Source organism: Salmo trutta, chromosome 15 (genome assembly GCF_901001165.1).
Source record: "Salmo trutta chromosome 15, fSalTru1.1, whole genome shotgun sequence".
NCBI lineage: Eukaryota > Metazoa > Chordata > Actinopteri > Salmoniformes > Salmonidae > Salmo > Salmo trutta.
The window spans coordinates 59,688,441-59,713,257 of NC_042971.1; the positions used below are offsets into that span (position 1 = coordinate 59,688,441).

The window sequence follows — 24,817 nt, forward strand, 5'->3', positions numbered from 1 at the left end:
AATAGATAATAGTAGATAGTAGAAGTTAGTAGTAGATAATAGTAGATAATAATAAATAGTAGAAGTTAGGAGATAATAGTAGATAGTAGAAGTTAGTAGATAGTAATAGATAATAGTAGATACTAGTATATAGTAGATAACAGAAGATAATAGTAGATGATAGTAGATAACAGTAGATAATTGTAGATAATTGTATATAGTAGAAGTTAGTAGATAATAGTAGATAGTAGAAGTTAGTAGATAGTAGTAGATAATAGTAGTGTGACGTTCGTCGTTAGAAGGAGACCAAGGCGCAGCGTGTGTTGGGTTCATCATATTTTATTTAGCGGTGAACCAGCAAAAAACAAAACAATAAACAACACAACGAACAAAACATCTTGCCGGCTACTAACAGCAATACAAAAACAAGATCCCACAACTGAAAGTGGAGAAAAAGGGCTGCCTAAGTATGATTTCCAATCAGAGACAACGATAGACAGCTGCCTCTGATTGGAAACCATACTAGGCCAATCAAAGGGAAAAAACAACATAGAAATATAACACATAGAATGCCCACCCCATGTCACACCCTGACCTAACCAAACAGAGAAAAACGGCTCTCTCAGGTCAGGGCGTGACAAGTAGATACTAGTATATAGAAGATAACAGAAGATAATATTAGAATATTGTAGATAGTCGAAGTTAGTAGATTGTGGTAATTAATAGTATATAGTAGATAATAGTAGATAATAGCAGATAACAGTAGATAGTAGATAGTAATAGATAGTAGATAGTAGATAATAGTAGATGATAATAGTAGATAGTAGACAGTAGTAAATTGTGGATAATAGAAGTACAAATCACCACTCTAGAAGTAGTAAGAGTCTGGAAGCGATAATGTTTACTGTGCTAAATGGGGAGGAAATTACAAATTAAAGGACTGCTGCATTCTTTTAGTAGTGAATTCTAATTTCTAGTTCCACTTTGTAACGCAATAAAACATTTTATTGCGTTACAAAGTGGAATTAAAATTGATGTAATTGTAATTAAAAAAAAAAAATCTACACAACATACTCTATTATTGTCATGTCCTGACCATGGAAAGCTTTTATTTTCTATGGTAGGTCAGGGCGTGACAGGGGGTATTCTAGTTGTTATTTTCTATGTGGGGTTCTAGTTTAGTTTTTCTATGTTTGGTGATTGGTATGATTCCCAATTAGAGGCAGCTGGTAATTGTTGTCTCTAATTGGGGATCATACTTAAGTAGCTTGTTTTTCACTTGGGGATTATGGGATATTGTTTATGTATAGTTGGATTGTAGACACGGTTCGTCAATTCCTTATTTATTTTGTATTTGCATTACGTTTCACTTTGTAATAAATTATGTGGAACGCTACTCACGCTGCGCCTTGGTCCGATCATTCTAACGAACGTGACAGTTATGCCAAAGTGGAAGAAAAATTCTAACATTTTTCAAAAGTTAATGAAAAATAAAAGTATTCAACCCCCTGAGTCAATACATGCTAGAATCGCCTTTGGCAGCGAATCCAGCTGTGAGTCTTTTGGGGTAAATCGCTAAGAGCTTTGGACACCTGAATTGTACAATATTTGCCCATCATTCCTTTTTCAATTCTTCAAGCTCTGTCCAGTTTGTTGTTGATCATTGCTAGACAGACATTTTCAAGTCTTGCCATAGATTGTCAAGCCAGTTTAAGTCAAAACTGTAACTAGGCCACACGGGAACATTCAGTGTTGTCTTGCTGAGCAACTCCAGTGTAGATTTGTCCTTGTGTTTTAGGTTATTGTCCTGATGAAAGGTGACTTAGTCTTCCAGTGTCTGTTGGAAAGCAGACTGAGCCAGGTTTCCCTCCAGGATTTTGCCTATGCTTAGCTCTATTCCGTTTATTTTCATTAAAAAAAACACCCTAGTCCTCATCGATGACAAGCATACCAATAACATGATGCAGCCACCACCATGCTTGAAAATATGAAGAGTGGTACTCAGTAGTGTGTTGCATTTGTCACAGGTCAGGTTTTCTCCCTTGCGTGTACTACCTGAGGTTGCCACTAGAGAGCACCCTTGGGTTACTTCTAGTATCCAGGTGGCCCTGATTGAACTTATTGGGATCACCTGCTGGATGACTATTTAGGTTCCTCTGTGGACTGGGCCAGTTGCTCAGGTCTCATGTTTTGGTCAGTGTTCTCGTGTGCCCTTGCGTTGTTGTTTTGCTATGATCTTCAGTAAATATTCTGGATTTACCCATACCTCTGCCTGCTGTGTTTCTCTGCTCATGGGTCCGAGTTCATACTAGCACTAATATCACAGTATTGGATTTGCCCAAACATAACATTTTGTATTCAAGACAAAAAGTTAATTTCTTTGCCACATTTTTTGCAGTATTACTTTAGTGCCTTGTTGCAAACAGAATGCATGTTTTGGAATGTTTTTTATTCTGTACAGACTTCCTTCTTTTCACTTTGTCATTTAAGTTAGTATTGTTGAGTAACTACAGTGTTGTTTATCCATCCTCAATTATCTCCTATCATAGGCATTAAACTCTGTAACTGCATTAAAATTGCAATTGGCATCATGGTGAAATCCCTGAGCGGTTTCCTTCCTCTCCAGCAACTGAGTTAGGAAGGACTCCTGTATCTTTGTAGTGACAGGGTGCATTGATCCATAGCCTAATTAATAACTTCACCATGCTCAAAACGATATTCAGTGTTTTTGTCTCTCTTTTTTTTTTATACCCATCTACCAATCAGTGTCCTTCTTTGCCAGGCATTGGAAAACCTCCCGTGGTCTTTGTGGTCGAATATGTGCTTGAAATTCAGTGCTCGCCTAAGGGGCCTTACAGATAATTGTATGTGTGGTGTACAGAGATGGGGTAGTCATAAAAAAATAATGTTAAACACTATTATTGCACAGAGAGTGAGTCCATGCAACTTATTATGTGTTAAGCACATTTTTACTCCTGAACGTATTTAGGCTTGCCATAACAAAGTGGTTGAATACTTATTGACTCAAGACATTTCAGCTTTTTATTTTTAATTAAAAAAAAATCTACTTTGACATCATGGGATATTGTGTGAAGATTAGTGACACAAAATGTCAGGATGTGTAACACAACAAAATGTGGAAAAGGTCAAGGGGGTTGAATACTTTCTGAAGGCACTGTAAGTCAAATTTTCACTTGGGCATGCGTTGATGTCGATGGGAAACTAAAAGTATAAATTTGACTCAAGTGGAAGTTGCCTCTTAAGAACTGACTGGGTGAGTTTCAATTGTGTTGGCTGTCACTAAAGATTCACATTACTTTATTGACCAATTGCACACAAGGTCCAAATGAAATTTGACTTCTGCTGTTAACGCAACCCTTCCCGAAAGACACACATACACAGGTGTTTTTGGAAAGGTGAAGGGGGCTGCGACTCTGGGCACCTGTTGTTGTGAGGGGGTTAAGTGCCTTGCTCAAGTGCACATCAGCAGGCGACGGCATCTAGGATTTGATTGCCATAGATTCTTTGATTGCCAGCTCACTTCCCACCTGTCATAAGACTAATGGCCACTAGAGGGAACCAGACATCACATTCACGTGTTCCGCTCTGTGATTTGTGATTTCAATTTGCAATATAGAACCACCTGTTTTCTAAAAAGTTAAAGCATTGAGTTAAAACAACCCTCTTGGAAAAGACAGGAGTTATATTGTATATTATATTTGTGATATATGGACAATATACCACAGCCTTTAGCTTTGGTATATTGGCCATATACCACACCTACTCTGGTCTTATTGCTTAAATATGGCTATTCAGGCTTGACAGTTAATGAAAGAAGAGTTTGCACATTGTCAGCCTGGAGGGTTGATGTAATGTACAGGTTTATTTCCATAATATCATTCACGTACAGAGAGAAACTAATTACAGAAAATTGACATTTGTTCATCTACATTTGTGCATTTGTAAAGTCAGCGGCACAAAATGGAAAAATACTGAAAGAAAGGTATCTAAACAAGGGTTGGTAATCAACAATACATACATTGACCCTGGGATGCGATTGTCTTAGCAGAATAACAGAAGAGAATTGTTCAAATAGGGATGGAAATTATGACATAGAAACCAGGTTGCGGACAACATAGACAAACATTTCACACATCCACTTTCTCCTCAATGGCATCCTTCATTTTTCATTAAAAGTAGACCGGATGGATCTGGTGAATCCAAGCACAACACTGACAGTTAAAGTTCATGTTAAAACGTGAATATCTGAAATTAGACATGGTTGTTCCTCCTCCAATACTGAGAATTCACAAAGAAACACTGACTGGGACGATGATGTAAACCACTGAAGAAGAAACAACAGTTTGCAACATCCCGTGGAGTCCTCTAGTCCTCTGGAACAGTGGACTTCCATGTCCACAGACTAGAGCAGCAGCACTGCATGCAGTAGTAGTCTTTAAAGTGTTGGCCCCAGTCAGAGGGATGCAGACAGCATCCATCCATCCTCACCATGTCTTGCCAATAGACTGAATATGCTCCTTAGCCTTCATCCTCAGAGACGCAATACTAGAATTACGAGGATCCGTCTCTTCCATGACTAACTTGTCCATGTACCCAGCCACGGCGCACTGGTATGGGGGCGGAGGAAGAGGGCGCGTAGAACCAATGTGAGGCAGGTTATGGTGTCCGAAACTGGGGGAGTTGAGGAAGGCTGGAGGGGAGTAGCTGGAGGCTCCTGGGAGGCCCTGAGAGGAGCTGGTAATGAAGCCGGGTAGGGACTGCAGTGGGGTGGAGGTGATGGCAGTGCTGAGCCATGGCTCCAGCTGCAGTCCGGAGCCCAAGGACTGGGAAGGGGAGCGGCTGAAGGACAGGAGAGAGGAGGTGTCCTGGAGCTTAATGGAACTCACCTCCAGCTTCTCCTGGCGACGCCACTTGGCCCGACGGTTCTGGAACCACACCTGAGATGGAAGCATCACAACATTCTGATTAGACATTTTAGAATCATCACAACATTTTGATTAGAAATTCTGGATCATTACAACATTCTGATTAGACACTCTGGATCATTACAATATTCAAAATTAGATCTTCTAGAACTCACACATTCTGATCAGTCATTCTGGAACCACACAACATTCTGATCAGTCATTCTGGAACCACACAACATTCTGATCAGTCATTCTGGAACCACACAACATTCTGATCAGTCATTCTGGAACCACACAACATTCTGATCAGTCATTCTGGAACCACACAACATTCTGATCAGTCATTCTGGAACCACACAACATTCTGATCAGTCATTCTGGAACCACACAACATTCTGATCAGTCATTCTGGAACCACACAACATTCTGATCAGTCATTCTGGAACCACACAACATTCTGATTAGATATTCTGCAGTTCAATATTATGAGAACAGGGGAAAGGATGATTACATGCTAAAACAGGATTTCAGGGCCATTTTGAACAAATCATGACAATATTGAAATAGCCTACATTTAATCATATCAATGATAACACAGCTGAAGGTAAGATGAAGAAAATCAGTCAATCAGGGAGCTTATCTACTGAGATTGACCCTTTGTCAAAACTTGTCAATTTCCAAAAAACTTTCCAGTCAAATTAAATAAACTCAATTGCCTAATTCTCCAAACATGAAGTAAAACTTTGTTCGGCTATTTGAGAAAGAGTTTATTTGCATTTAATATCTATATTGGGAAAACATATTGAATATTAATGTTGAGTGTCCTCCTTGGTGTAGTAAATGAGTTATTGTCATGTAATTAATACATATTGGACATTTTATCGATGAAACAAATCGCGTTCATAATCAAAATAATATTGAAAAATTTGAAATGGAATTGCTTGATATGACTAACTGAAAATATTAACAAATATAGACCTAAAATATATATGGCTACATGTTCTAAATAAATAGAGAATTAGCGATGACAGTGAAACGCTTAGGAGAACATCTATATGGCGTAATGTAGCCTATTTTAAAAAGTATATAGGACCTAAACTAAATGAGACGTTTTAAGATAAATGAACACATTTTTACATAATTTAACGAGTTATATTAGACCAATTGAATACATTTTCAATTGATAACATCCTATGTGATGCTAATTTCAAATACAAACGTTTAAAATAACAATTAACGGTCTATCATCATCAATTATCCTGCGGTTAATATCCAAGTAACCTATACTTACTAATATGTGATAGTTGACTAAGTACATTACCTCCAAGTTAATAAACTGAAGTGGGACTTTGAATTGAGGAATTATGCCTAATACTGACATTATTGTTGTACAGGCCTAATTGTAAAAAACGGACTATTCAAGTCCAGACAATTAATGCTTCTTTCACGAGCCACGCATTCCCAAAAATATTATTTGAGAATCATAAATTAATGTCCCACAAATAAGAGAAAGGTATTGTGGAATAGTGGAACTTCAGTTGAGTCCCGTAATAAAATATAACTTTCTGTTTTCTTTTAAAGACAGAATCGAACATCATTACCACTGTAACGAGTCTGTCAAGTTGGCTCATATCTATATTACCTGCACTCGAACCTCCGGAAGATTCACTTTCATGGCGAGTTCCTCTCTGCTGTAGACGTCAGGATAGTGCGACTTCTCGAACGCTCTCTCCAGCTCATGCAGCTGAAAGGTTGTGAACGTAGTCCTGTTGCGCCGGTGCTTTTTCTTTGGGTTCTCATCATCGGACAGTTTATCCTCCCCGTCAGGTAAATCAGGACTTACAGAGGCCCCCGAACTGCTGCAGCAGACACCTAAAAACACATTATAGGCTAGATCAATTTATGAACTTCTGAACGTGTATTTTTGCCTTTATATGTGACTTTTTACTCTGTGATTCAAAAGTCTACTTACACATATTAATAAACATGGAATAAACAGCCTGCTGGTGTGAAAATAACATTTTGAATCAATCAAGGTTGAACACATTTTGAATCACCTTTTTATCAAGGCCTCTAGCTTAATACACATTGCAGTGTCACTTACTGTCAAAACTTTCCGTGTTGTGTTCTTTCTTCAGGGATGACATAATTCCGTTCCCTCTCCGCTCGGCGAGTTTCCCTGATGATCCGTTGTATGAGACAGATTGATTATATATGTTTTCGTCTTTAAATCCCAATATTGCTTCAATACTGTGAACCCTCGCTGCTGCGGTGTTCTGGTTATTGCCGGGGTTCCGGACGAAACACGCAGAAGGTGACAGTCGCTCTTCCATGACTTCAGGAGTTGAACCGAGTAGCCACATTTGATGAAAAAAAGAATAATCTCAAACTAAATTCAAATGACACTGATAAACAAATGTAGCCTAAACTCCCGAGACATGTATTTTTAAAACAAAGTTTTAAGTCTTCAGAATGAATAGCAAAATGTTTTAATAGAATGAAACACTAAATGTTAAATAGATTGAAACAACAATTCCGATTGTTTTGTTGAAATAAAAATCTAAAATCGAATTGAAAAAAAATCTGCGTTAGTAAGCATCCGTCGCATCTGAGTAATAGAGGCACCTGTTAGTCTACTAGCTGACACTCCAGTAGTGGTCTTGTCTCATAGAGAAGGCTGTATCTTCTGGGGTTTATAAAGTACTCCTTATGGTAAGACCCCCTTCACTCCGCCCATGTGACAGCCCCCACCTCCCCACCAAGACACGTAAAAGGGGGGTTGTCATGTTCGATTTGACCCAGCCTTGGGTTTAGGGGTAACTACATTGTCCCCATTGAACCAATGCACCAATGCTGAGCTAGGCCACTAACCCCTCCCCAAGACAAGTCTTCTGCCCTGCCTGTCAGTCAGTCAGTGTTGGTTTATAAACCGCCTTACATAAATCTTAAAGCCATATCTCCAGATGTCGTGGTTTGTGTCCCAAATACCACTCTTTTCCCTATTCCCTATATGGTGCACTAATTTTGACCACTGGACCAAAGGGCTCTGTTCAAAAGTAAAGCACTATGTAGGCCAGGGATAGGGTGTCATTTGGAATTTACAGGCCATGCTCATGATGGCCTGTAAAAGGAGCAGGTTGGGTAAGAGATTATGGCTTAAGGTAGTCAGAGAACAAAATCATAATTACAAGATGTTCAGTCAGGACATAGGATTACAAGATGTCAGATTAATGTTTGACTGGTGTCTTAATCGAAGGGTGAATACATTATTATCAAAACAAGTGACCAAATCACACATTTAGAAGATAATGATATACTTACAAAAGAGACAGGTCACGTGCTCTTTTGTTTAAAACACAGGCCTAGGACCTACATATAAAATAGTTGAAATAGTTAAATAGTTATTGATAGGTCTATTGGCGTATTAACCGTTTTCTCAGAGAGGACGTCTACACCTCCACCTCCCAATAGTTTCATTTTCAAAAAAATAAATATCATCATTTTTTTTAACTTGAAAATAGGCCTAGTTGTTTTGTGTCTTTTTTTAAAAATTAGTTAAATACATAAATAAATAAGAAATAAATACATGTATTTGCTCAATTGTCCAGTTATTTATTTGAATGAATGCTTATTTGTTTAATTCTATTAAATGAGTTGATAAACCTGGCAACCAAAACACACCATAATATAGTATGTGATTAGCAACAGCTATAAGTGTTATCCATGTTAGGCTACAGACAGTTATCTTGATCATTGGACATATCTCAAGTTGTGTTGAATGTGTTGAATGAGTTGAGTCGCCTGTGTAAACCTGTTGTTGCCTATTATCTGTGAACAAGAAAGCCACGACCGTTTCTGCCCCATTAACTAACCACTTGAGAGGTCATAGTTCACGCCGTAGTTACATCGTTACATCTTTAGGCCTATACAGTATATAACCTTAATTATGTGAGAGGTTAACCATACAGACCTTAGTTTAGCCCAGTGGCCCAGTTGGCCTGCCATTGAGGTGCAAATAAAATGTCTTAACTTCCTCAATATTGTGGGGAATATGTGTAATTAACACTAAACAAAGATTGACAGCAGTCTGGTAATCCCTGGCCCACACGCTGCTTAAAGGGGATTAGTTTTTTTATTTCTCTAAAGAGGTAAAACCCTTAAAACTATTTAGCTTTTCCTAATTGCAGAAGGTAACATTATCCTCTGTTTGCCAAAGTGTCCGGTAGGCACTGCACAAGGACAGCAGGATCCAGTGTGCTGAGAACCAACAGTCAGGATGTACTGTAGCTTGTCATTTACAACACAGGCTTGTAACTTGTATCTTTTAGTTACAATTAGGGGATGCATATTGGATATAAAAAGGGTTATTGGACTCTTGACTCCATATTTGTAGTTCACATTATTAATTACAATATCCAGGGCTGAGGGGCAACTTTGTTAAAGTCCATTTAGTAAATGAATGTCAAGCATTTCAATTTCATAAAAAAAAAAATCCTCAATGAGTCTATTGATCCTTGGCCTTGGCAGCCGTATGAGCAATTTGATAGCTGGATATTATGTAGAACAGGTTTTATATGCTATTATTGTACCTTTGACATTGCTCTGTCTGTTGAAAACCAATCATCTCGCTGGCTCACACCAGTAGGTTCCAACTACTGCAATCAGGAATATGTGATGTGTGGCTTTCTAAAATAAAATACTGGCTATATGATTTCATCAAGATACAGAAAATGTGTCTTCCATTCCCCCTATATAACTCGAACCTTCTGTGGAAACTTGATCGTAACTTGTCTTGTCTAGTTTTCTAGCTAACTGAGTCCAATCCAAATCATTTGAGAGTCTGACATAAGCAGATAACCTGATGAGGTGGGACGACCTCCTCGGCAACCTTCATCCTATTAACTGCTAATGTTTTACCAGAACATTCCCAATCCAAGGCATTCTGAACATTGGACTCACGTGAAACTCACAAGATGGAGGGTTTCTTCACCCGAACTAACCTACCCTAACAACAGATGCTAAATAATCTCAAATGAATTGAAGATCCATTTCTTTATGCAGCTTCTGTAATTCACATATTTAAAATGTAATCTAGAGTTTCTTTCGATTTCTGTCTGTTATATCTCCCATTAGGAATATATGTGATTGTAAATAGAAGGCTTTGGATCTGTTAACAGCTATAAGAGAAATAATGTCAAAACGTCGGTCATTTTATACAAGTCTGTCGTTTTATTTGTCATTGGCTTCTGCATGAACATGTATCATTCTAACAGCACAACATAACTTTACATTAAATATATATATTTTAGAATAATCCAAAATCCTTAACATTACTACTTCAGTGTGTTAGTCAATGTTAATGTACAGTTTGTTTAATTATGGAATAAAGACTATATATTTTATTTAAATGATGGATTGTGCAAAACTGCAAGTATTTATCTCTTACAGGCTTGTTTTATGCTTGTTGTTTTGGATAAACATTGATAGAGATGATTGTCAAAGATTTACAATTGTGTGTGGAGCAGGATATGCAACAGAATGCATTTAGCAACTGTCCTAAATATTGTCAGTTGCATAAAGTGTAAAAGTGGCCATCATGAGTGCCATAATTTCCTAATTAACCAATGAAACATGGAGAATAACACAAATGGAGGAGAAACAATCTAAAACAGCATTCATTCACACACATACAAAAAAATACGTACTTTTACAAGTTATACAAACAGCAAATTAAGGGGAGACTTCAAAACAGAAACCGATTCACAAAAGAAGTTGTTTGGGAAATTAACTTCCATTTCAGCAAGACCTGCTACCATTGGATGTCGCCAAGCAGATTTCACAGCTTTGATCATTGATAGGGGGAGATAGAGGACTCTCTTAGACCTGGGTACAAATAGTATCTGTTTTCTTTCAGCTGTGCTTGATTGAGCTTACCTGGCACAATTATGGAACCAATGGAATAGTACCAAAAGTGCAAACCAACTCGGCCCGTCCATCTGGCACTCCCCAGACAGGCTCAATCAAAACACTCAAAGGAGACTTTAAAACATGGGTACTCAAGTACTAGTTGAGAAGGTCCGGTCAAACAAATTTCCTATGTGGCTAAGGTACAGATGGATAATGTCATTTATCGGCGTAGTAACAAACCCCGACCTCACAACCCATTGGACCCCAAACTGTTCACACCCCTCTTGTTGGCGGAGAGAAAATGTTGCGGTTTTAAAGCCAATTCCATGCAATTCTACACATTTCACATGAGGCAGAGAATTTTGTTGCTGTTTCAAAGCTAATTTCCTGCAATTCTACACGTCTTATGTGTGTTTAAATGATACCAGGGGTCGAAGCCCGATTGAGTTCTATTTTTTTTTTACAATAAATAGATGCGGTCCACCAGTTGAGTATAGGAGCTTTAAAATATCTCAGATACTTATTTTAAACCCAGGTCTGCTGGGTGGAGAGTGGAGACTCTTATAGGATCGGTTTGTTTACAGTCGGTCCTAAATCACTCCCTTTCCTTCCCCCTTGTTCCTTTACACCTCTATGTTAGCATGTCTAATGGTCTTAATAAGTATAGGCAGTGTGGTGGTACAGCTTCCACCATATTTCTTCCACCTTCAGATCTGCAAACATTGAAGGGTTAGGGCCAAGGGATCGAATCGGGCTAAGGATGGAATTGGGACCAGCTGTTCATGAAGTGAAATCTTCTATTTTATTTTATTTACATGACAGAGCATTTCTCCTCTGCCTTGGCTTTCATCTCCGTCACGGTGGCCGAGGCCTTCTCCTTGAGCTGGTCCATGTCCATGTTCTGGAGGTTCTGAATGCCACCCAAGATGGAGTCCTTGTCCTCCTCCTCTGTGGCATCCTCGTCCACCATCTTGAGGAGCTCCTCGGGTACGTCCACGTCGTCTCCAGCCATGGCCAGCATGTTATCGTCCTGCTCGCTCTGGAGAGAGTAGAGACCAATACAGACATTATATTTATTTTATAGCTTGTAATATTATTATTATTCAGGACATCAGCTAGTAAGACAGACGGAGATCATGTTCTCGTCCTACTCGCTCTGTTAGAGAAACAATAGAGATGTTACATTAGCTAGCATCGTTAGTTACTGCTTGCTGCCCTGCTCCCACTAAAAGACCAATGCAGACATTAGATTAGCGAGTGAGAGAGAGAGAGAGACAGACAGCCTGAACCTACTACTCTAATGCATCTTGCTCGGCCTTTAAAGGGAGAGACCGATACAGATGTAAACAACCTACTACAGCGGCAAGAAAAAAGTATGTGAATCCTTTGGAATTACCTGGACTTCTGCATAAATTGGTCATACATTTGTATCTGATCTTCATCTAAGTCACAACAATAGACAAACACAGTCTGATTAAACTAATTGCACACAAACAATTATGTGTTTTCATGTCTTTACTGAACAGACCATGTAAACATTCACAGTACAGGGTTGAAAAAGTATGTGAACCCTTGGATTTAATAACTGGTTGACCCTCCTTTGGCAGCAATAACCTCAACCAAACGTTTTCTGTAGTTGGGAATCAGACCGGCACAACGGTCAGGAGGAATTCTGGACCGTTCCTCTTTACAAAACTGTTTCAGTTTAGCAATGTTCTTGTGATGTCTGGTGTGAACCGCTCTCTTGAGGTCATGCCACAGCATCTCAGTCGGGTTGAGGTCAGGACACTCTAGAAGGTGTATTTTCTTCTCTTGAAGCCATTCTGTTGTTGATTTACTTCTGTGTTTTGGGTCGTTGTCCTGTTGCATCACCCAACTTCTGTTGAGCTTTAGTTGGCGGACAGATAGCCTTACATTCTCCTGCAAAATGTCTTGATAAATATGGGAATTCATTTTCCCCGTCGATGATAGCAAGCTGTCCAGGCCCTGAGGCAGCAAAGCAGCCCCAAACCATGATGCTCCCTCCACCATACTTTACAGTTGGGATGAGGTTTTGACGTTGGTATGCTGTGCCTTTTTGTCTCCACACATAGTGTTGTGTGTTCCTTCCAAATAATCTGTCCACATAATATCTTGCCAGTAGAGCTGTGGAACATCCAGGTGCTCTTTTGTAATCTTCAGATGTGCAGACAAGTGTTTTTTGGACAGCAGTGGCTTCTTCCGTGGTGTCCTCCCATGAACACCATTCTTGTTTAGTGTTTTACGTATCGTAGACTCGTCAACAGAGATGTTAGCATGTTCCAGAGATTTCTGTAAGTCTTTAGCTGACACTCTAGGATTCTTCCTAACCTCATTGAGCATTCTGCGCTGTGCTCTTGCAGTCATCTTTGCAGGACGGCCACTCCTAGGGAGAGTAGCAACACTGCTGAACTTTCTCCATTTATAGACAGTTTGTCTTACTGTGGACTGACGAACATCAAGGCTTTTAGAGATACTTTTGTAACCCTTTCCAGCTTCATGCAAGTCAACAATTCTTAATCTTAGTTCTTCCGAGATCTCTTTTGTTCGAGGCATATTTCACATCAGGCAATGCTTCTTGTGAATAGTAAACTCAAATTTGTGAGTGTTTTTTATAGGGCAGGGCAGCTCTAACCAACATTTCCAATCTCGTCTCATTGATTGGACTCCAGGTTAGTTGACTCCTGACTCCAATTAGCTTTTGGAGAAGTCATTAGCCTAGGGGTTCACATACTATTTCCAACCAACACTGTGAATGTTTAAACGATATATTCAATACAGTAATTTGTGTGTTATTAGTTTAAGTATACTGTGTTTGTCTATTGTTGTGACTTATATGATCAGATCAAATTTATGACCAATTTATGCAGAAATCCAGGTAATTCCAAAGGGTTCACATACTTTTTCTGTTCATGTAGAGGCCAACACAGGCGTCAGATTAGCTAGTGAGACAGACAGCCTACTGCAGCTATACTCCTGCCTCATGCTGGGTCTGTAGAAACAAGACATCAACAACACAGCGTCCGCGTGTGAGACAGAGATATCTTCTACAGTTACACTCTCGTCTCTGTAGGGGCCAACACAGACATCAGATTAGCTAGTGAGACAGAGATATCTTCGACAGTTACACTCTTGTCTCTGTAGGGGCCAGCACAGACATCAGATTAGCTAGTGAGATAGAAAGATACCATACTACAGCTAGACCAACACAGACAATCAATCAATAAATCAATCAATCAATGAAATCATTACAAATAAATCAATCAAATTCATTCATAACTGATGTTTTTATGTCAGCAGTTGTCACAAAGTGCTTTGCAGTACATTGGATTAGCTATCGAGGCAGACAGACAGACAGACAGACAGACGGACAGACGGACAGACGGACAGACAGACAGACAGACAGACAGACAGACAGACAGACAGACAGACAGACAGACAGACAGACAGACAGACAGACAGACAGACAGACAGACAGACAGACAGACAGACAGACAGACAGACAACCTCTATCATCCTGTCTCGCTCTGTAGAGACAGATGTTAGATTAGCTAGTAAAACATGGAGAGACATCAAATAAATGAGACGAATACAACAAGTGTAGACTTTACTGTGAAATGTTTACTTACGAGCCCTTTCCCAGCAACACAGTTAAAAAGTAAGAACATTTCCAAATAGATGTAAAAAAATAAATAGTAACACGATAAAATAACAATGACGTGTACTGGGGTACGAGGGTGTTGGAGTGATTGATTGAGGTAATATGTACATGTAGGTTTGGTTAGGTGATTGATTGAGGTAATATGTACATGTAGGTTTGGTTAGGTGATTGATTGAGGTAATATGTACATGTAGGTTTGGCTAGGTGATTGATTGAGGTAATATGTACATGTAGGTTTGGCTAGGTGATTGATTGAGGTAATATGTACATGTAGGTTTGGCTAGGTGATTGATTGAGGTAATATGTACATGTAGGTTTGGTTAGGTGATTGATTGAGGTAATATGTACATGTAGGTTTGGTTAGGTGATTGATTGAGGTAATATGTACATGGTTAGGTGATTGATTGAAGTAATATGTACATGTAGGTTTGGCTAGGTGATTGATTGATTGAGGTAATATGTACATGGTTAGGGTATTGATTGAGGTAATATGTACATGTAGGTTTGGTTAGGTGATCGATTGAGGTAATATGTAGATGTAGGTTTGGTTAGGTGATTGATTGAAGTAATATGTGCATATTAGTAGGGGGTGAAAAGCAGAATGTTCGGGTAGCCATTTGATTAACTGTTCAGCAGTCTTATAGCTTGGGGGTAGAAACTTCAGGAGCTTTCTGGTCCCAGATATGGCGCTCCGGTACCGCTTCCCGTGTGGCAGCAGAGTGAACAGACAGTGCCTGGAGTCTGATCATTTTTAGGGTGTTCCTCTGACACAACCTGGTATCCTGCAATAACTACACATAACTACATGCAAGGCACTGGATGAGTGTCGTTTTAACACCTCACTGGTGCACATGTCACTGGTAAAAACAAATGGTCACTTAGGGATCCTTAGTTTGAGCACACTTAATGCAATAAAGAAGAAGAAGAAGAAACAGATTGACTGAAGAAACTGCAGCAACCTCAAACCTCCATTCTAGAACCTGTTGAAACCTCCATTCTAGAACCTGTTGAAACCTCCATTCTAGAACCTGTTGAAACCTCCATTCTAGAACCTGTTGAAACCTCCATTCTAGAAACTGTTGAAACCTCCATTCTAGAACCTGTTGAAACCTCCATTCTAGAACCTGTTGAAACCTCCATTCTAGAACCTATTGGAACCTCCATTCTAGAACCTGTTGAAACCTCCATTCTAGAAACTGTTGAAACCTCCATTCTAGAACCTGTTGAAACCTCCATTCTAGAAACTGTTGAAACCTCCATTCTAGAACCTATTGGAACCTACGTTCTAAACTCCAGGAAGGCTGATCTGAAACCTGCGTTAGCCTTTCCGTTGGAAACCATGACGACGGCCAGGTGTGAGGATTCTAAAGATGTCCGCCATAGTCTTACACAAGACACTAATTCCATTAGTTAAACATGACAGATTTTGCAGTTACAAATACAATCACGTTATTTCACCATTCATTGTGTTAATCAGTTGTGATGACTGTCTTGAACAATGCCTTTAATCAAATTTAAAATAATCTTTATGTTGGGTTGTCTGTCATGGTAAAACTATACTTGCTGGACTCAATAATTGTTGTATAGGTTGTATAGCCTTTGTCATGAACATGTCTATTTAAACTAACATGCAAACAAAACAACTGAATCTATACCTATTCATGATATATGAATATGTCGTCTATTGTTTTCAAGTGTCGTTCCACATATAGAAATTAAAATAACTAACAAGAAGATTGAATATTGAACTGAACGACTTGTGAGAGGCATTCTGCAAAAAGCAAACCCAGAAGCCACAGCAGTTCACCTCAGTCAGGATGATTTCTTTTCAATGCTTAAATAATATAAATATATATTCTGCTTTTTGCTACTGTAAGCACAGCTTTATACATGGTAGTGGTAATATAGCAAATCAAAAACATTGAATTATCGCTTTTTCTTTCAGTAATGACGTATATAAAACCAGAAATCCAACTGTACCTTATTTCCGCTCGTCATAACAACTGGTTAAAAATAACTTCCTTATCAAGCAGCTTTCAATAGATCCCAATAGATCCAAACCGATTCAGTAGATTATTCTACAGAATCTAACCTAGATGTGGTTGTTGTGGCTGTCAACGTCACTCAACCAACACTGTCTTCGCTCCCCAGAGCCACATTAACACCTAGCTAGAACACCTAGCAGAGCAGATGGCTTCTGGTCTTGTTTTAAGCCCACAGCACAATATAGGACACCATGCCAAGTCTCCAGGTATTTTATGGAACATCTTGCCTTCACCGTAATCTGCTGGCAGTTAGCCACCTCCACCTCCCGCTGTACGGCCTAAGGTACACTGCCCAAGTACTAGGCCAAGGGATAAAAACAGCATCTAGCCTGTAAACATCAACCATTAAGGTGTTCACCAGGGTTGAGGTTAGAGTCCGTTTCAATTCAGGAAGTACAATTGTAGTCTACATTCGGGCTCCCGAGTGGCGCAGCGATCTAAGGTACTGCATCTTCAGCGCTAGAGTCGTCAATACAGACACCCTGTTTCGAATCCAGGCTGTATCACAACCGGCTGTGATTGGGGAGTCCTATAGGGCGGCGCACAATTGGCCCAGTGTCGTCCGGGTTTGGCCGGGGTAGGACGTCATTGTAAATAAGAATTTGTTCTTAACTGACTTGCCTCGTTAAATAAAGGTAAAATGTAAAATTACATAACCTCATTGTTCCATCCAAAGGTCTCTGCATCTGAGAAATTAATGGCAATGAACATGTTTGCTCTTTGAACATTTGCTCTACAGTATGTAAACATACAGTATAACATTAAACAGTGCAGAATTCAGGAAGTAAAGTTGAAATCATCTACTCTAGAGAGTGATTAGTGACAGGGGGCTGAACAGGTTGTAATTCGGGAGGAATGTGTTCTCACAGGGGGCTGAACAGGTTGTAATTCGGGAGGAATGTGTTCTCACAGGGGGCTGAACAGGTTGTAATTCGGGAGGAATGTGTTCTCACAGGGGGCTGAACAGGTTGTAATTCGGGAGGAATGTGTTCTCACAGGAGGCTGAACAGGTTGTAATTCGGGAGGAATGTGTTCTCACAGGAGGCTGAACAGGTTGTAATTCGGGAGGAATGTGTTCTCACAGGGGGCTGAACAGGTTGTAATTCGGGAGGAATGTGTTCTCACAGGGGGCTGAACAGGTTGTAATTCAGGAGGAATGTGTTCTCACAGGGGGCTGAACAGGTTGTAATTCAGGAGGAATGGGTTGTCACCTTTGGGAGTCTGTACTTGTCTCGTAGGCACACCCGCAGAGTTGCCCTCTCAGCTTTCTTGTGTAAAAAGTCAGCATCTCTCTCCATCCTGAACAACAGAGAAAATAAATGATTGATTAATTGATTGATGAATTAATGTATATATAGCGTGATCAATATCATGGATAACTTTATATGCATGCATACTGTATACTTGTTTCATTTGTATTCAAACAACAATAACGGTCTGAGTATGATCTTGTTTCAAACAAAGGGACAGTCAATATACCATACTAATGCAACACATGATACTGTGAAGCTAAGAGGATGCAGCGCTTATGGAGGTTGCCCTTAACGACAGGCTACATGTCTCATGGGTAAACCATCAGATGGGTTTAGGTAAAGAGGTAAGGAGGTGCACACTACATATTCTCACTGTTCAGTCATATGATTCTTCCGGAATTTGAAAAGAGAACATGGAGGATGTCTGGGCTGGCTGCTAAAATAAATAGTTGTATTGTTGTACTATTTATGGCTTTATCACCTAATGTGCTGCTTGCTTTCCTCCTGTTTAGAAAAATCAAAAGCTGGAAACTCTCTATGGCTCCAATGATAATAATGTATTAAACCGACGTTTTAACTGTTTTCCTCCTGTGTCATTATTATGGCAACAACCCGTAGGGGTTTTCTAATGGTCAATCAGCCTTTTAAATTATAAACTTGGATTAGCTAACACAACGTGCCATGGGAACACAGGAGTGATGGTTGCTGATAATGGGCCTCTGTACGCCTACGTAGATATTCCATAAAAAAAATCTGCCGTTTCCATCTACAATAGTCATTTACAACATTAACAATGTCTACACTGTATTTCTGATCAATTTGATGGTTATTTTTAAAACAAGGACATTTCTAAGTGACCCCAAACTTTTGAACGGTGTTGTTCATATGAGATGAGTAATGCAAAATATGTAAACATTATTAAAGTGGCTAGTGTTCCATTATTAAAGTGGCCAGTGATTTCAAGTCTATGTATATAGGGCAGCGTGTATATGTGCCAACCTCATTGGTCGCTGTGGATAGGGAACTATTTCCCCTAGCCAATTAAACGTGAGGATTATTAGTTGGCCAGATTGAGGGCTTGGGCCAGATTGAGGATTAGGACAAATTACCCAACACAGCCACAGTACACTGATTGTACAAAACATTACCATGACATAGACTGACCAAGTGAATCCAGGTGAAAGCTATGATCCCTTATTGATGTCACTTGTTAATTCCACTTCAAATCAGTGTAGATGAAGAGACAGGTTAAAGAAGGATTTTTAAGCCTTGAGACAATTGAGACATGAATTGTGTATGTGTGCCATTCAGAGGGTGAATGGACAAGACAAAAGATTTAAGTGCCTTTGAACGGGGTATGGTAGTAGGTGCCAGGCGCACCAGTTTGAGTGTGCCAAGAACTGCAACGCTGCTGGGTTTTTCACACTCAACAGTTTCCCGTGTGTATCAAGAATGACCCAATACCCAAAGGACATCCAGCCAACTTCACACAACTGTAGGAAGCATTGGAGTCAACATGGGCCAGCATCACTGTGGAACACTTTGGACACCTTGTAGTTTCCTGACGAATTGAGGCTGTTCTGAGGGCGAAAAGGGGGTCAACTCAATATCAGCAATGTGTTCCTAATGTTTTGTGCACTCATTGCATAACACTAACTCCTGCTCTGCTCTGAGAGTCATAGGCCGAAGACACCCAACACAAAATGAGGAATACAAGATGGTTATAAGGTGGTCATACACGCTCTGATAATGCATTATAACTGCAGGCTTTAAGTAAAAGTGCTTTAACATTTAGCATCGGATCTGTGTGCGGCCATTTTCCACCAGACGACAACAGAATTGTTCACTAAATCATGGGAGGAAGGGCTAATCTGGTTACATAATCTGGTTACATAATCTGGTTTGGCTGAAGCGTCCATCAGAAGATTATATTTCTGTAAAACATCAACATGTCAAATTAAATCAAATATTATTATTGGTCACATACACATGGTTAGCATATGTTATTGCGAGTGTAGCGAAATGCTTGTAACATGTCAGTTTTAGGCTAAGGCTATGCTATATTTCGTTGCAATATAGACAATTATTACACACAAATACTGTAACATTTATGGACTCATTTATTGATTGCTTAAATACATTTTAAAAATCTTAATTTGACTGAATATTAAAACATACAATCTACCTGCATTGAAGCAGCTCAACATTGACATGACATTCAGTCATCTAAAAGACTCCCATCCAGAGAGACCCACAGGAGCAACCAGGGTCAAGTGCCCAGCTCAAGGGCACATCAAAAGATCTCTCACCAAGTCAAAACCCGGGACCCGAACCAGCGACCTAGCAGCCACCGGCCCAAGATCCTAACCGCCAGGCCATCAACCATCCAACACCCCCCCCCCACCCCCCAAAAAACTCTCCCTCTGTTGTCTCCAGTTCCACATCTCAACCCTCAGTTTCCCTCAGCCCATCCCACCCATCTCTACTGACTACCGTCTTTGTATTTCTATACGCCATACAGTATCTTTCAACTATGCTGTGATGTAACATACAATTTGAATCTAATTTAATAGAATCCAGAGATTGCGAGTTAATGTTTTGAACAGTGACTGAACATGCCCTACTGGGCAGCAGCCACATCATTTTACATAATAAAACAAAATGGCTGCCATGGCAGTGAAACCACAGTTATGAGCTCTTCCTCCTGTTTGTCAACTAGTACCTGTCTGAAATTGTGGATATGGATGAATAAACTGGACAGAGTGTTGAAATGATTTGAGATAAACATAGCAGTAAGATTACTTTTGATCTGTGATTTTTCACTTCACCATCAAAGCTCCTCCTACAACGTCGCAGTTAAATTCAATCACCATGGGTGAAATTCAGCAGCCATTTTAAAATCCTCCTGGAGTCTTAATAGTTCAGGCTCTAAATTAGACTGAACTGAATTCACTTTTCAAAATGTAAGACTATTTTACAGACTAATTTACAGACCATTTTACAGACTGTATTACAGACCATTTTACAGACTATTTGACTTTATTTTAGCACTGACCCTTTGAGTGTTATTTAAATTCACTGTCGGTATGCCAGTCTGGCTTCAAAAACAACATTGTTTATGTCACAGCAGAGGGTCAATGACCAGAGATTAATTGTGTAATGGTGGTCGTGGTTGTAAAAATTGCAGTTTGAGTTAAAAGGTGTCTGCTCTGACCTTGAGTGACAAAACCATCAAGAAAATAAATAGCGCAAAAAATAAACATAAATTGTAATCTGTAACAAACGGGGGAATAAATGTTGATAAATTAAAGTTATGAATTCAACAAAACAACAAGATTTAAAATGAACAAATCATTTGCAAGGTGATTTCCTGTAGAATTCCTGCATGGTGCTTGTCAAGGTCAGATAGAATAAGGGTGGTGGGGCCGACACACTGCAGGGTTAGCCAGCTATGTTGTCCCATAGCCATTCATGATCCAACAACACCAAAAACAAAATGGAGGCAACTCGGCAGTCAGGGCAGGTTACTTACTTCTCCTCCACCAACTGTTTTTGGTACTCCTCATACTCCTCGCGTGTCATCCCTGCTGCTTTGGCCGGATCTGCAGGGGCCGCCTCGGCTTCCTCTTCTCCTCCACCCATAGGATTCAAACCAGCCAGCGGGTTAGGCATCATGGTCTTGATTAGGAACATCTTGATCCCCTATAGAGTTCTGCTGTACTAGGATATATAGATATTATTGTAAATAGGACTAGATGTTTCCCTGGCTTCTACCGTTGGGTTGGGATTGCTAGCGGGTAAGTCCAATGGGAACCTGTATATTCTGTCTAGCTAACCTGTGCTGCTGCTTGGGTGTGTAATGAAGGATGCACTGACGGCTAGGGAACAGACACCAACAACAAAAAATACGGTCAGTCGTAATCTGGATTAAACCTCACTACAGCCCCACGATGCTAAGAGGCAGATGGCCTGGTTTTCCGCCTCTATTTTTAACACACAACTTTAAGGATTGATATTGTTAAATGGGACAGGTTCAATCAATTACTTTATTGGTGTATAGCACAATGCAAAGGTCACAGTCAAATTTTTGGGATTTCAAGATCCCAAGACATTCTTGCTCCCCTGTCACATTAGTTGTTGCTTCTGCCCGCCCACTGCTAGTTAATCACATTACTGAACAAGGTTTGGCCCCTCCCATCTGCCAGAGATATCCGTTTATATCCTGGATGAGTTGGGGGGAGGGGGAGCTGAGGGATGGAGGAGCAGAGGGTGGAGGGAGGAGGGGGAGCTGAGGGCTGGAGGAACTGGGGGGAGGAACTGGGGGGAGGAACTGGGGGGAGGAACTGAGGGCTAAGAAACCTTTATATAACAGCATGAAGAATAACACAACGTACATTTGTGTACAGAGTGTGCAGAATGCAGGGTTGTATACTTTCATATTCTTATCATGAAACGCGGATGTTCTTTATAATTGGTATGAAATTACAGACAGACAAGCTGAATTGTATAACCATAGCATTTGCCTTTTTCTATAGCTACACTGTTGTTTGCAGCTGTACTGTACTGTATTGTGCTGTACTGTACTGCATTGTACTGTGCTATACTGTGCAATACTGTACTGTGCTGTGGCGGGGAGGCGGGCGAAGGAGGCAGTTTCCTGTGATAGAAGTGTCATTACCTCTTATTTATGATGAGTGACACTGCAACAATGCAGTCTGACAATAACAGATTAAGGTGTGCATCTCAAATATACCCTATTCCCTTTGAAGGAGGAGAGAAAGAGAAAGAGAGCAAGAGAGAGAGAGGAAACTAATGGTAGAACATACAGTAATTTCGGAAAGTTTTCAGACCTCCTGACTTTTTCCACATTTTGTTACGTTATAGCCTTATTCTAAAATGGATTAAATAAATACAAATCCTCATCAATCTACACACAATGATATTTCTACAACTAACGTGATTGGAGTCCACCTGTGGTAAATTCAATTGATTGGACATGATTTGGAAAGGCACACACCTGTCTATATAAGGTCCCACAGTTGACAGTGCACGTCAGAGCAAAAACCAAGCCGTGAGGTTGAAGGAATTGTTTGTAGAGCTCCGAGACAGGATTGTGTCGAGGCACAGATCTGGGGACGGGTACCAAAAATGTCTGCAACATTGAATGTCCCCAAGAACACAGTGGCCTCCATCATTCTTAAATGGAAGAAGTTTGGAGCCACCAAGACTCTTCTTAGAGCTGGCCGCCCAGCCAAACTGAGCAATCGGGGGAGAAGGGCCTCGGTCAGAGAGTTGAGAAAGAACCCGATTGTCACTTTGACAGAGTTCCAGAGTTCCTCTGTGAAGATGGGAGAACCTTCCAGAAGGACAACCATCTCTGCAGCACTCCACCAATCAGGCCTTCATGGTAGTGGCCAAACGGAAGCCACTCCTCAGTAAAAGACTTGCGACAGCCCCGCTTGGAGTTTGCCAAAATGGCAAGCATCACATCTGGAGGAAACCTGGCACCATCCCTTCGGTGAAGCATCGTGGTGGCAGCATCATGCTGTGGAGATGTTTTTTAGCGACAGGGATCAAGAGACTAGTCAGGTTCGAAGGAAAGATAACCGGAACAAAGAACAAAAAGATCCTTGATGAAAACCCCAGTCTGAGATCCTGAGCAGGTTAAGGTTCACCTTAGGGACAACGACCCTAAGCACACAGCCAAGACAATGCAGGAGTGGCTTCGGGACAAGTCTCAATGTCCTTGGGTGGCTCAGCCAGAGCCCGGACTTGAACCCAATCTAACATATCTGGAGAGACCTGAAAATAGCTGTGCAGCGACACTCCCCATCCAACCCAAACTGTGGCCACAAAGTTGGAAGCACAGAATCGTCTAGAAATTCATTGTATGTTGTAGCGTTCCCTGGAACTAAGGGGCCTAGCCCGAACCATGAAAAACAGCCCCAGTCCATTATTCCTCCTCCACCAAACTTTACAGTTGGCACTATGCGTTGGGGCAGGTAGCATTCTCCTGGCATCTGCCAAACCCAGATTTGTCTGTCGGACTGCCAGATCGTGAAGCGTGATTCCAGAGTTCAATGGCAACGAGCTTTACACCACTCCAACTGACACTTGGCATTGCGCATGATCTTAGGCTTGTGTGCGGCTGCTCGGCTGTGGAAACCCATTTCATGAAGCTCCCGATGAACGCTTCCAGAGACAGTTTGGAACTTGGTAGTGAGTGTTGGAACCGAGGACAGACGATTATTACGTACTGCGCGATTCATCACTTGGCGGTCCTGTTCTGTGAGCTTGTGTGGCCTACCACTTAGCGGCTGAGCCGTTGTTGCTCCTAGATGTTTCCACGTCACAATAACAGCACTTACAGTTGACTGGAGCAGCTCTAGCAGGGCAGAAATTTAACAAGCTGACTTGTTGGAAAGGTGGCATCCTGTGATGGTGCCATGTTGAAAGTCACTGAGCTGTTCAGTAAGGCCATTCTACTGACAATGTTTGTCTATGGAGATTGCATGGGGTTGTGCTCGATTTTATACACCGGTCAGCAAACGGGTGTGGCTGAAATAGCTAATGTGGGTGTGGCTGAATCCACTAATCTGAAGGGGTGTCCACATACTTTTGTATATACACTGCTCAAAAAAATAAAGGGAACACTTAAACAACACAATGTAACTTCAAGTCAATCACACTTCTGTGAAATCAAACTGTCCACTTAGGAAGCAACACTGATTGACAATACATTTCACATGCTGTTGTGCAAATGGAATAGACAACAGGTGGAAATTATAGGCAATTAGCAAGACACCCCCAATAAAGGAGTGGTTCTGCAGGGGGTGACCACAGACCACTTCTCAGTTCCTATGCTTCCTGGCTGATGTTTTGGTCACTTTTGAATGCTGGCGGTGCTTTCACTCTAGTGGTAGCATGAGACGGAGTCTACAACCCACACAAGTGGCTCAGGTAGTGCAGCTCATCCAGGATGGCGCATCAATGCAAGCTGTGGCAAGAAGGTTTGCTGTGTCTGTC

General features: G+C 40.6%; 2 protein-coding genes across 2 annotated transcripts; both read right to left on the bottom strand.

The window, feature by feature from the left end:
- Window positions 1–3,752: 3,752 nt before the first annotated feature.
- rx3 (retinal homeobox gene 3) lies at window positions 3,753–7,659 on the bottom strand. Its single transcript, XM_029692385.1, has 3 exons — window positions 7,012–7,659; window positions 6,550–6,779; window positions 3,753–4,937 (listed from the first exon to the last, which is right to left on the bottom strand). The coding sequence occupies exons 1-3, from the start codon at window positions 7,268–7,270 to the stop codon at window positions 4,485–4,487; spliced, it is 942 nt and encodes a 313-aa protein (XP_029548245.1). The 5' UTR covers window positions 7,271–7,659; the 3' UTR covers window positions 3,753–4,484.
- Window positions 7,660–10,113: 2,454 nt separating this feature from the next.
- On the bottom strand, window positions 10,114–21,661 carry cplx4a (complexin 4a). Its single transcript, XM_029692386.1, has 3 exons — window positions 21,324–21,661; window positions 17,750–17,837; window positions 10,114–11,853 (listed from the first exon to the last, which is right to left on the bottom strand). Exons 1-3 carry the CDS (start codon window positions 21,482–21,484, stop codon window positions 11,626–11,628), a joined length of 477 nt encoding a protein of 158 aa, XP_029548246.1. The 5' UTR covers window positions 21,485–21,661; the 3' UTR covers window positions 10,114–11,625.
- Window positions 21,662–24,817: the final 3,156 nt, after the last annotated feature.

What these genes read in the sequence shown, in the direction of transcription:
- rx3 (XM_029692385.1), bottom strand. Translation starts at nt 7,270, where the DNA reads ATGTGGCTACTCGGTTCAACTCCTGAAGTCATGGAAGAGCGACTGTCA. An exon ending in CAACACGGAAAGTTTTGACA is followed by an intron (nt 6,780 to 7,011) that starts GTAAGTGACACT and finishes ATGTGTTTTTAG; the next exon opens with GTGTCTGCTGCAGCAGTTCG. An exon ending in TTCCGGAGGTTCGAGTGCAG is followed by an intron (nt 4,938 to 6,549) that starts GTAATATAGATA and finishes CTTCCATCTCAG; the next exon opens with GTGTGGTTCCAGAACCGTCG.
- cplx4a (XM_029692386.1), bottom strand. Translation starts at nt 21,484, where the DNA reads ATGTTCCTAATCAAGACCATGATGCCTAACCCGCTGGCTGGTTTGAAT. An exon ending in AAACAGTTGGTGGAGGAGAA is followed by an intron (nt 17,838 to 21,323) that starts GTAAGTAACCTG and finishes TCTGTTGTTCAG; the next exon opens with GATGGAGAGAGATGCTGACT. An exon ending in ACAAGTACAGACTCCCAAAG is followed by an intron (nt 11,854 to 17,749) that starts GTGACAACCCAT and finishes TACTCTCTCCAG; the next exon opens with AGCGAGCAGGACGATAACAT.